The sequence below is a fragment of the Syngnathoides biaculeatus genome, chromosome 12, assembly GCF_019802595.1.
Source record: "Syngnathoides biaculeatus isolate LvHL_M chromosome 12, ASM1980259v1, whole genome shotgun sequence".
NCBI classification, from domain to species: Eukaryota; Metazoa; Chordata; class Actinopteri; order Syngnathiformes; family Syngnathidae; genus Syngnathoides; species Syngnathoides biaculeatus.
The window spans coordinates 15,938,607-15,952,086 of record NC_084651.1 but is presented as its reverse complement, the minus strand read 5'-3'; the positions used below and the strand labels follow the sequence as shown (position 1 = coordinate 15,952,086).

Genomic DNA, 13,480 nt, shown 5'->3' with positions numbered 1-13,480 from the left:
TGTGCCAAACAAAAATGTGTTCATCTGAGATGACACGCTGTGGCGACCCCTAACGGGACAAGCCGAAAGGAAAAGACAAATATTTTTTTTGGGACCATTGTAACTCGTACTGCATTTGTGATCTGGACTTGGTAATGTTGATACGCTTGACATGCCAAACAAGCTAACCCTAACCTCCTAACCAGAACAAAAATGTACTTCTTGGTGGGAAAAAGCCAAACAAATAATTTTTTTTTTTTTTTTTTTACCAGACTGGAGGTGTCATCTGCATCTCTGTCCTTTTTGTCTTCTCCCTCTCCCAGGAGCCACTCTGTCAGAGCTAGGACGCCTGCTGGTATCTGCTTCCACAGATCGAACAGGCAACACAAGAGCCTCACTCCGACGTCCAGGGCTACAGGAGGACACACCGTCATGCCTGTCACCTCTGTTGAACCAAAATTTTGACATAAATTAAAGACTTCCCAATTAGTTGACAAGAGTCTGAAACAAGATTTGGGCTACCCATAATCGTCTTGGTGGTCAGAACTCCAAAGAAGTGTATGTGCTCGGGTCAAGTTTTTCCCAACCTTGTCTAATTCCCAAGGCTCTACTGTCAAAGTATGACCTTTACCTGCGAGTTGAGGACTGTTTGTACTAATAAGGGTTTTTCCTTTAGAACGGCCAGAGGACCTTTGCATTCTTTGTGCAGAAGGTCATTAGGAGGTAAACCAGTTCAGATAAATAACAAAACTGAGCAAAAAAAGACTTCAACTAACAGCTCGCGGAAAATAAGTTGAATCACTAAAGCTAGTATTAACATTGCCAGTAACTAAAACAATGACAAATGGTAATAAAACGGATGGTATTTGACCTTGGATTTCATTTTTTTTTTTTTTAGGGCTGTTCTGTTTGAGTTACTATTCGTATTCTCATCAATTAAATCTGTAATTTAATTTTCAATCTTCTGAGATAACTTTCGTTCACTCTGTATGCTCCTTGTGCAATGTTATACAAACAACACAGTGATGAATTCGCTATATGTAGAACATCATGTGACAAACAGGGGAAACTTTACAGCTGACTTCATGTATATGTTACGCTACAGAGCATGATAAGGGGTTAACAACATCTTGAACCTAAACTTGCATGAATGTTTACTTTTTGGCTGGTGTCTTTAGAAAAAATATACAAATGTGTATCTATGCAATTAAGTTGTATGTAAAAACCAAGCACAAACTGGATATTGCCATTTTGTTGGCTTTGTGATGACACCTTGTGTTAAAAAAAAATTGTGGACATTTGAAGTTTCTACGGGTGTTTTGTCATGGTCCCCCTTTGCCATTCACTCGAGGCGGGAGTTTTGCTGAATGTGGAAGTAGGTTACACATACACCACCGTTTCTACGGGCAGGCTGTCTGATTACAAGATTGAAGACACATGGGATGGTAATTAGAGGACACATTTTAGTTAAATGTGACGCGAAGCTTAAATATACATTGATATACAGCATATACTTGACTGTACAAAAGGAACCCATGATCATGCTTTAATGTAATCCATGGGTGTCCAAATTTAAATCCTCCAGGACAAAAGAAGGCTTCATGGGCCGATTTGATATTTTTAACTTTTAATTTACTAATCATTTATAAGGGCAATAAAGAAGAGTTGGACAAAACATCCAAAGAACCGCAGGGCTCACACACCTCAGTTCAGGTCATTGTTCATGACTCCACCATAAAAAAGAAAAATATGGCCTACATGGCAAAACTCCAAGATGAAAACGACTGGAAAGAAAAAAAATAATCATATCTGTCTCAAACTTGCTAGACTATTACTAGACTTTAGGAAAATACTCACTGTATTTCAGAAAAAAGAACATCATATAAACGTAAATATAGTGGCAGTTGTGTGATGGTTTGGGGCTGTTTCGGTACTCCAGAATCTGGAAGACTTGCTGTGGAAAATGCAACAATGAGAATTCAGCTAGCTTGCAAAAAAACCTGAAGGAGAATTTTCAGTCATCTGTTTATGACAAAAAGCGTAAGCAGACTCGGGTTCTGCAGCAGGACAATGATCCAAAGCACACCAGCAAATCCACCTCTGAATGTCTGGAGAAAAACAACATGAATTGTTTGGAGTGTCTTGGTCAAAGTGCTGACCTGAATCGTATTCGGATGCTCTGCCATAAGCTTAAAAAGGTATTTCATGCTTGAGATGAGTGGGCCAAAATTCCTCCACAGGGCTCTCAGAGACTCATTGCGAGCTATTGCAAATGCTTGATTGCAGTTGCTGCTGCTAAGGGTGGCCCAACGAGTTATGTTTGCACCCCCCCCCCAAAAAAAAAAAAAAAAACAATACACAGTACCATGTAGGGTTGCATTTTTTTCCCCAATAATATATATATATTTAAAACTACATTGTATATGCTTTTCCTTGACTAACATTATAAATGATTGGATGCTGGGAAACATTTAAGGGACAAACATGCAAAAAAACCCCAAAACTTTTTTTGGTGACTGCTGCAGACTTTGGAGGGGGAGTGTGAATCTTGATGCAAAATACTTTTATATGTTTGTACTGTTACTTTGCATGAACTAAATGGAAACTTCAATGGCAGTATGTTTTTCAGGTCATTAATGAATCTATACCTCTGCGCAACATGTTCATATTTAAGTGCAATTTTTGTCAACACAGAGTCAAAAACAAGATTGTTTACTGTTTCACATTTCACTGTCAGTGTTCAATATTCTTGAGAATTAAATGTTCATATCTATGAAAAATCATTGTACATGAATGATGCTTTATTATATCAGCAGCATTATAGAGTCTGAGAAATTTTCCGGTCCCAAAAAGTTTTTAGAATTTTGCTATGGTAGGCACAGGTGAGTGGCTTGGATAATTAGATTTAAAAAAAAAAAAAACAATTGGCAACCTGGTTCTTGATTCTCCTGAAATTACTAACTAACGTTCTGACACGGCAGAATTTAAGCACCAAGACTTTCAAGTAAGATACACATCTTGTGTAACTGTAAGTCAAATTAAAAAAAAAAAAGTGTGTTGACCAGATTGTTAGCTCATCGTTTAACTAGACAATATTGCCCAAAAACACAGATTTTATTTTAAAAGGAACCTCTAAAACTGCAATAATGAACGTGACGGGGTCGAAACTTTTGCAAAAGTTGGGTCAAAGGAAAGTTTGCCATTGTACCGTTTGGGTCATATTGTGTGAAGTGGGTTAGTTGTTCTCCCCCCTCCCCCCCCCACCTTCACCATCGTCCCTGCACCTGACACCCAGAATAACACCACGGACATGAAAAGGTTTGTAGAATGACAAGTCCAAACACTACTACAACTACGGGAAAAAGAAGGGGGGGGGGCCTGGAGGTTTACAACCACCCCATCAGCACACATACAACATAACACACACACACACACACACACAGGGTGATGGGAACCCATATTGATTTTCCTCTTGAGAAAAGAGGCGTAAAATCAGAGTCTGAAGTCTGAGCAGAGGGAAAGACGCAGGCTGTGAACATTACAGGCTGCTGATTGTACAGTATTAGAGGAGATTTAGCAGTTTAAGAGCTTGAGTGACAAATTCTTTTCTTTACCAAGAAGCCACTTCTTCTCAGGGACAGCCAAGCCTTGATGTAAAAGTCCACTTACCACCCCCACCTACAAACATAAAGGGTTAGAAGAGCTGCATGGATTTTTTTTCCCCACAGCTTGTAATGTGATTTCCTTCCTTAAGCTTTTGGTATTAAATACTTGTTTCTCAAGGAGATTGTCTTTCATGCTATGGCCAGCATGAGTGTTGGGTGGCTGTATCGTGTGTGTGTGTGTGTGTGTGTAGTGGGTTAGTTTGTATGACGGGATATGAGCTGCTTGTTGTGCAGTGTATATTTGTCTCCGTTTGTGTGTTTGCGTTTGACTGAGACTTGTCTGCATTGTTGCCATTTAATTACAAAATACTCTGTAGTTTATCTGAGAGTTGGGCAGGACTACAAGTGGAAGATGTAACCTTTTGGCAGATGTGGAAAGTATGAGAATAAAATAAAACAACTTCTTTAGTTTCATCGTAACATACATTGGCGCGTCATGTAATTTCTTTGTTTGTTTTAGAGGTGATCACATTTGACGCACAATCACGTCAAATGGAAATAACCTTGCTCTCACTATATCATAAATCTGTACAACAGCCTGATTCACAGTATATTGTGACCCATAGAAGAAGTATTCTCTGTAGATTGGTGATTGTGTGGATTATGATTGTCACTGTAAATGTATACGTGCAAATCTAAATATCTGGAAATGACTTTTTGGTAAAGTTCTTGTAACGTAAAAACATTTATTAATTTTTTGTTCTGTGTGACCCTAATCCTCCCTCATCTGATTGTACAGTATGAATAAGACACCAGTGAAAATATGATGCATATTAAACTATCAAATGACACAGTAATTGTTGCTCATAGTGAGGAAAAAGACATTGCCCTGAGGTGTGGGTAGAGAAGAAAAAGAAACAGAGGGAGAGATAGAACGCCCAAATATCACAAAGTTGCCTGGTGTCACTAAATATCAGGTCAGTCTCAGTGTTGGTACGTTCACCAGCTCAATCCTGCCAGGAAGTTTTCCCGCTTGTATGGGAATGTTGACTGGTCAGCAGAGACACATGGTCAGAGAAAGGCCCGTGGTTGACTAGTTGACTAGTTAAACAGTTTAATTATAGACAATTGCGTATGTGTATAAAAACACAGGAGTCCTTGGTTTACAAAGGCCCCAACATATAAGGTTACAAATTAAACACATTGAGCTAGTTTGTGAAGCAGCCTAAGAATACCTTTATCGAATGGCACTTTTTCCGGCTACCCCACTGAGACTACATGTAAAAAGTGCATCTACTTGGAGGGGGATCACATTACACAATGACTTGCGGAATGTATGCATTTTGTAAGTAGAGCTACCACTGTACTTTGACAGTTAAGATTTTTTTTTTTTTTTGGGTGGAACTTGGTTAAAAAAGGTTGAGAACTGCTGCCCAACATGAATGGAAACAACATGGAAAAGATAGTAGCAGCAAAACTAAGACTATCAGCAAGCCAACCACAAGAATGGTCTTCACACGAGAAAGTTGTGCTTCCTCACACAAGCCACTTTGGAGCAGAGATACCAGGAAGCTAAAGTGTGAGATAAAGAGAGGTGTGAAACAAACACACAAACAAAAAAAGTCTTTACAGCTCTGACTTCCTTTGGTTGTTGATAGCAAAAAGCAAGTGGGCCAAATGCAACAATCGACACCGAGAAGAAGCATTAGTCAGAGAGGAGTGAAAATTCCCATGACGACAAGGGTTCCAGGTTACGATGATGGTTTAAAGCTTCCAGCAGCAGATGCAAAAGTCCCTTCCAAAAAATTAAAATGAAAGAAAATCATGAGAATTCTTGAAGAAATTCAATGCTCTACTGGCTATGCTTTTTTTTTAATTTTTAATTTTATTTTTTTTAAAGTTGCATTTACGGGACACACATCCATTCATTTCTCCCGTCTTATCCAGGTTGTACTGCAGATACAGGAACGCTTCAAAGTTGCTGTTGTATTATGAGAAAAAAATGGTTTGGAATGGATATCATGTCAAGAAAGTTAATGGATATCACATTTCTTTGACTAAGAAAGAGCAACTCCACATAATGCACTTATGCCTTTTTAAAGACATAAGGGATTTCATCTCCATGGTTTGCAAATAAAAAATAAAACAAAAAAAAACAACAAAAAAATGTAAATGTAAAATGTTATGGAAGAACCATCATCCCTTTGGTGAAACTATCTTGGAGAACCTCAAACTAATTGTTAATGAATACTATTTACTTGAGAAAAGCAGAAAAGCTTTTCAGAGCTGCCAATCTATAGAAATGTACTTTCAGAACAATAAGTCCATTTTTTTCTGAATTTCCACATTTTTTTAATTTGTCAAGAACTTTACTGCAGGACAATTATTACAGTATATTTAATAGGATAGCATAATAGAAAAGAATATTAGCATAGCATAAAACACACATGCACCAAGTATTCCCGGTAGTAATGGAACAGTGGAAAGCAGAGAGGTTGGCAGTTTTTGATTTTTTTTTTTTTACACATTTAATGAAAATAATTAATGACGAGATGACACGACATGCTTGGATGGGTTTTCTCTGGATACTTCAGTTTTCTCCCACATCCCAAAAACATTAAATAAGCATTAATTAGAGACTCTAAATTGCACTTAGGTGTGAGTAGTTTGTTTCATGTGTCCTACAAATGGCTGGCAACCAGTTTAGAGTGTTGCCCACCCCTCATCCCAAGACAGTTAGTTGTATTATGTAGGACTAGATGTTAATATCCCTCTGTTCATGCATATTTCGGCTCCGATGAGGCTCTGTGGGATGTTCAAATGAGTGATGGCACCTTACAGGTTATCAAGTGAGCTTCCTTCCGTCATCAAGTGTTTAGCTGATAGGGCCACGACACTCTTGAGAGGGTTCGGCAGTGAATACCAGTGTCCCAGGTCCGCCCCCTCGGTGCCATCAATTCTTTTGAAGGCCCAATTGGGGTCTTTGCTCTTGAGCAACAGCCACTGGCTGGCCTTTTCCACCACCTTGGATAGGTGTGAGTGCGAGTGGTTGTTTGTTTCATGTGCCCTGCAAATGGCTAGCAACCAGTTTATGGTGTAACACACCTCTCATCCCAAGATACCTGGGATAGGCTTCAGCACGGCCACTACACAAGTGAAGAAAAGTGGTACAGAAAATGGATGGATTGCATTAATGACATTCGTACTGGCAAGATCATCAGGATCTTTCCTTTCAAAATAAAAATATATTTACTATATAAAATTTTAAATTTATTTCAGGAAATTGCTCCAAGGTGTTACATGTGTATTAAAAATATGACAAAACATTCATCTTACAGAAAAATTTGAAACAGACTGATACTCAACAGTTCATTGTATTAGAGGGTTTGTCCATTTCCTCAACAATGTCCTCCTAAAATCTCACATTCTTTCTTCATGATGTTTTGTGATTTTTAATGAATCCAGTCTCTTCGAGTCAATCTTGTACACTGTGGTTACAAGTCAAGCTATTACCACAAGCAGGCATGTGATTTGACTGAATGAAAAAACACTGAAAAATAGCCGAAATGTAGACAATATGAGCGTTCATTATTTAGGTGCATACCTTTACCCCAAAAACTTACAAATTCAAATACAAATTCAACTAAGTAAACTACTAGAAGTGAAACTACATTTAATTCAGATTTGTGTCATGGCATGCAAAGGTGCTTTCATAGTGTGTGTATCATAACCATTCAAAAACGTTTTAATTCTTGTTTTTTAAATGATTGAACGCATGAATTTTACAATTATTAACATCATGTTTCGTTATCAGTAAATAAGACATTTTTACAAGTAATTGCTTCTGAACTGAACTGTGTCTGAGCAAACACGCTAAGCCAGTGAGCGCTCCCTTTGACCACTGTGAGGAACATCAGACTGTGGTCAGATCAGTGTCATCCATCGAAGCGACATGGCTCATTAAAGTGCCACTGTCATGAAATGCATGATTTTTAGAATGTTATTAATGAAAAACAACAGCCGACATGGACCCATGCGTTTTTTCACCACAAAACATGTTTTTGACGTATACAACTTTTTGTAACTCCCGCCATGAAAATCCTCTTGAGGGATTTGTTTTCGAGAAGAAGCAGGAAGTGACGTATAGGACAGACCCGCCCTCAGGTGGACTCGTTTGTATCCATTAGTTTTACCTCCGGGAAGGTAGCTCGTTGTTCCTTCGTGTTAGCCGAAATGCCGGCTCGTTGCATTGCTGGACATTGCTTGAACACTCGGGAGGATGGATTTACCCTTCATAAATTTGTAAGAGACCCTGTTCGTCGTGAAAAATGGATTGCACGGGTGCAGAGTACGAGAGCTTCGTGGGTTCCAAACGACAGGTAGGTATGTATACAGCTACTAAAAAAAATTATAGTTTGGGGCGGACCACGTAATCCATCTTTCATAACTTAACAAAAGATCCGCGTACGAAATGTGTCGACGTGCACATCAAACGGCGTTGGGCTGCTGCGTCGCTTCGCCAGCAAAGTACACGGGCTCCTGGACGGTGGCGGCTCTGAAGAACCCTGCCACAATGCAGCACTCAGCCGCGTGCGACGACAACCCAGTAAAGCGCCCTGGCTCGACCCTGTTGTTCATCTCATACTGCAGCGGCTATGAAAACCCCCTAAAGCAGCCTGGCTCGGCTCCATGATAAGCCACCTCGGCGCAGAAAATGAGCCACACCGGCCGGCTGCGATGAGCCGCGATGGCTCATCTCCGCCGCGGAAGTGGATCGGACGGGAGGCGGTTTGGCCGTGATCGCATATCATTTGAATATGGGTCGAAAAAATAGTGTAATATTGCCCCGGTAACTTCACTTGGTTGTGTGGTGTTCTCCTTTTCAAAAAGAGCTTCCATGTCAGAAGGGGCGTGTTCGTCTCCCATAGTTAGGGTGCACCGCGTGTTTTCATTGGCGAATGTCTGGGTGACGTCACGGACAGAGGATGCAGCCAATATGGTGACTACTTGGATGTCGTAGAATGACACTTCTGCAAATTTGCGCATGGATGACATGCTCTCCGCTCACATTTCTTTTTTCGTATAGACATTGAAGTGAATAATGTTATATGTATTTTTCATTACAATATCTATTTTAGAATGTTTATAGGGATGACACTTGGCCTTTAAAGATTCAGATTACAGATTTTACGTTCCCATCAGAACATTTTTAAGAACAATTTTGTGTTTTTGCAAACCAATGAAATTGTCAACAAACAAAAAAATACATTGCTAGCCAAACCAAGCCAACAATGAAGTATACATTTGAAATGTCGCTTCCAACTTTGTTTCAATTGTTTTGTTTTTTTTACCCCACAGTGATATCCCTGTCTGTTTTTCTTGGTGTAAAACTTAAATATTGCTTGCAGAATATCTTCACAAATGCATGATGAAAGCTGAATGATGCTCCCAAAAAGTTTTAAGGTTAATCTTATGTTGCCTCCTATATTTAAAAAACAGAATTAACTTTTTGTGCACTGTATTGTCTGTGCTTTCATCCTTGATCAGGCTTTGCCAAGGTGGAATTTTAACATTATACACCATCTCATCCTGTACTTTCTTCTTTGGCTCCAGACCAGCCCTTTTTTTTTTTTTTTAACTCAAAAAAAGAGAAAAGCTCATCAAGTTTCCCCCACATTTCTTCCATTATTCACATACCCTGACATTCATTAAAGCAGGACTTATTTATTTTTAAACTTTTATCATTATCATCAAGAGTAAACATAAGCAGCATCTCTAACTCTCTTTGCTCTACATTGCCCAGACTGTGTTGCTAACTAAAGCATTTTGTGGTGGACGATGTTTATAATTATGAACAAAGCCGGAGGGGGGCGGAGTCAGGTAAACAAGGAAGTCGAAGTAGTTTGAACAACAGCCCAACCCTAACCCTAACCCTAACCTGCTTCCATGTTTAAAATGTTCACTGCGCCGGATCGGTTTTCATGTCTGCTGAGAATGTGTGACAAGTGCGCAGTTGCATTGGTCTGGATTTTTTTTTTTTTTTTTAATCCATGCAATTTATATGATGGAATTCTGCCTATAAACGGAAAAATCACGTCTGCACAGGTAAACAATCTAAAACAATCTGAAAATACTTCCCAGTGTCTTCTCACGAGGGCAGAGTCAGAAGTCATGAAGTCAACAAACAAAAGCATGACGACTGCTTCACATTCCATCAATTTGAAATCTATCTTTCCCTGATACCGTTCTGGATCTTTGGGCAGACTGGAGATGAAACAGAACCTTCCGTTGAGGACCACAATAAGTACAACAAATTAACATGTAAAATCAAATACATCAGAACCAAAACAGACTAGAGAGACATTGCTGCATTTCAGCTGCGCAAGTAAATGGCATAAGCCTCTCACACACCTATTGACATTCTGATTTTTTTCCTTGCTTTCTGTCCTATGTGAATGGGACTAAGGTGGGAGATAGTGTTGAAGTCGACTCGCACATTTCCCATATTCAGAGGTAGTTTCAGAGATAACAGAAACAGAATGACCTTTACCACAGTGGAAAAATTCAACACCCAAGACTCACTATCCCAAATTCCGTCTTGGGCAAGTGCACACATTCCAGGCAATAAGCCTCTTTGGTGGATTTCTGTAAAGGGAGCGGTGAAAAAAAAATATTGTGATAAACTTTTGCGCCAATTTGCAAGGATTACAGTGAGAAAGTGGTTCTAGATAATGCAGTAGTTCTGTGACCAGTGGGGACAACTCATTACAGACAACAGCTAAACTAAAGTCTGTGTAAAACGAACATGAATATACCTGTGAATATTCCCATTCATCCAGGTCGTTTCATTCTCTGGGCATTGAATTGATCACAAATGGAATGGTTGCTACAGTGCCTTGTGAAAGTATTCTGCTCCCTAGAACTATTCAACCTTTCGCCACATTTCAGGCTTCAAACATAAACGTATAAAATTAAACTTTTTTGTCAATAATCAACAAGTTGGACACAATCGTGCAGTGGAACAAAAGTTATTGGATATTTTACATTTTTTTAACAAAAAAAAACCCCCCTGAAAAGTGGGGCGTGCAACGTTATTCGGCCCCTTTACTTTCAGTGCAGCAAACTAGCTCCAGACGTTCAGTGAGGATCTCTGAATGATCCAATGTTGACTAATGATAAATAGAATCCACCTGTGTGTAAACAAGTCTCCGTATAAATGCACCTGCTCTGTAATATTCTCAGAGTTCTGTTTAAAGTGCAGAGAGCATCATGAAGACCAAGGAACACACAAGGCATGTCCAAGATACTGTTGTGGAGAAGTTTAAAGCCGGATTTGGATACAAAAAAATTTCCCAAGATCTAAACATCTCAAGGAGAACTGTGCAAGCAATCATATTGAAATGGAGGAAGTATCAGACCACTGCAAATCTACCAAGACCCGGTCAACCCTGTGAACTTTCACCTCGAACATGGAGAAGACTGATCAGAGATGCACCCATGAGGCCCATTGATTACTCTGGATGAACTGCAGAGTTCTACAGCTACGGTGGGAGTGTCTGTCCATAGGACAACAACAATCAGTCGTACACTGCACAAAGCTGGCCTTTATGGAAGAGTGGCCAAAAGAAAGCAATTTCTCAAAGATATCCATAAAAAGTCTCGTTTAAAGTTTGTCACAAGCCACCTGGGAGACACACCAAATGTGGAAGAAGGTGCTATGGTCAGTTGGAAACCAAAATCGAACGTTTTGGCCACAATGCAAAATGATATGTTTGGCGTAAAAGCAACACTGCTCATCACCATGAACACACCATCCCCACTGTCAAATGTGGTGTTGGCAGCCTCATGGTTTGGGCCTGCTTTTCTTCAGCAGGGACAGGGAAGATGAATGGAGCCAAATATAGGATCATTCTGGAAGAAAACCTGTTGGAGTCTGCAAAAGACCTGTGACTGGGACAGAGCTTTATCTTTCAATCGGACAATGATCCAAAACAAAAAGCCAAATCTACAATTGAATGTTTCACAAATAAATGTATCCAGGTGTTAGAATGGCCAAGTCAAAGTACAGAGTGGAATCCAATCGAGAATCTGTGGGCAGAGCTGAAGACTGCTGTTCACAAACCCTCTACATCCAACCTCACTGAGTTCGAGCTGTTTTGCCAGGAATAATGGGCAAGAATTTCATTCTCTGCAAAATTGATAGAGATATACCTCAAGCGACTTGCAGCTGTAATTGCAGCAAAAGGTGGCGCTACAAAGTATTAATGCAAGGGGGCCGGATAATATTGCGTGCCCCACTTTTCATTTTTTTTTTAAAGTATAAAATATCCACTACATTTCGTTACACTTCACATTTGTGTCCCATTTGTTGGTGATACTTGACACAAAAAAATGTAATTTTCTATCTTTATGTTTGAGGCCTAAAATGTGGCAAAAGGTTGAATATATATCTGGACGTTTCCCCTCTCATCCAAACTTGCTTCATTAGTTCATTTAACGTGGACAACACTCCCTTCAAATTTTGGTGCAGGAACTTCAGTACTTCAGATCTAAATTGGATGCTCGTCACAAGCTACAAATCTTATTATTCTTCTAGAATACGAAATGACGGACATTAAGATGTCTTGCAGGGAGGCCAATGTCCAGCATCAGCATGAGTCAGTGGATGGAAACTCCATTGTTAAGATTCCATTCAGCTGTAAGAAGTTGACAGAGGTGCCTTAACAATGAGGCACTCTAAAGGGGCCACAGCAGCTGTCCACACACTGGCTGCTTCAGACACCCACCCCCCTCCCTCCCTGTCTTCCACCTATCTGAGGCAGTTAAAATGTGGCCACAGCAGTGGACTATCTGAAAGAAGGAAGCATTTTCAGGGTGTAGACCTAGCTAGCTATCTAACTGCACATTGTGCCTGTTAACGACTGATGTAAACGAAGGCACTCAAGTTCTTATCCAGTGGGGGAGAGGCGACTCATGCCTGAGCCAAACTGTGTCACTTGGCACAGTTATATCCAGGCCCACCCCCCACCCAAAAAAATATCGTAAAAACTGAAATGGCGAAAACCAGTTTAATGCTCTATCTCCACATTTGAATGATAGTCTTTATATGCTTTCAGGAATTATTTTAAAACATGTACAATATATTAAAAAATCTCTGAAAACACTTAATAGGCTCTTTAACGCACAGTATATGTGGATGAAAAAGCATGTCTTTTTTATTTTCTTTACAAAACCACAATTGTGTTTAGCATTTTAATAAAAATAACTAACTTTGCCAACTAATGCACTAAAATACTGTACTGTATTTTAAACTTGTTTAGGTTGGGAGGTTTGGCATGAAAAACAAATAATTTTAAATGTTATGCTTTATAAGAAATAGAGCAACGCGAAGTGACACTGTGAGAAAATGAGTAAATGTGGCGACTTCCCTTTGCATACTTAATCATTTCTAGAAGATTTGCGCTGGTGGTGTAATAGTTCGGTGAGCATTCTCCTGAAATAGGACTAGGTCTGTTTAATGAGTGTCCTCCTCTAGTGGGCCCTTCACTATCATTCGGCTGCATCACCTGCTGTTAATGAATTAACTGAAAGGACATGTGAAACTCATATGACACAAAGCAATTTGTGGCTTTACAGTAAGGAAATTGGGTTAATCTGGACAAGCTGGCTGATAACGATTCACTGAGTCAGAATGGCCAGGAAAACCTGTGCGTCAGCAATTAGCTTCAAAATATCAAGTAAAAGGTTTCCACGCAAATCAGACACTCAATTATTTTAAGCTTTTGCTGCTAAACCATCGCAAACAATCTCCTTGCTGTGACTAAAAACAAAAAAAAAAAGTAAAAAAGGCAAGGGTCTAAGATAAACTATCCATTTTATCATTTTGTGTTTCTCAT

General features: G+C 39.5%; 1 protein-coding gene across 4 annotated transcripts in view; it reads right to left on the bottom strand.

Moving 5' to 3' along the window:
* The window catches only part of thada (THADA armadillo repeat containing), a 98,457-nt gene that overhangs the window by 2,850 nt on the left and 82,127 nt on the right, over nt 1–13,480 (bottom strand). For 2 of the 4 annotated variants that reach the window (XM_061837142.1, XM_061837145.1), the window contains one exon: nt 249–424. In XM_061837142.1, the coding sequence (XP_061693126.1) occupies nt 249–424 (176 nt within the window). Of the gene's footprint in view, nt 1–248; nt 425–6,612; nt 6,731–6,901; nt 7,135–13,480 lie in introns of those variants that run through there. The other 2 variants (XM_061837144.1, XM_061837143.1) reach the window with 2 other exon arrangements.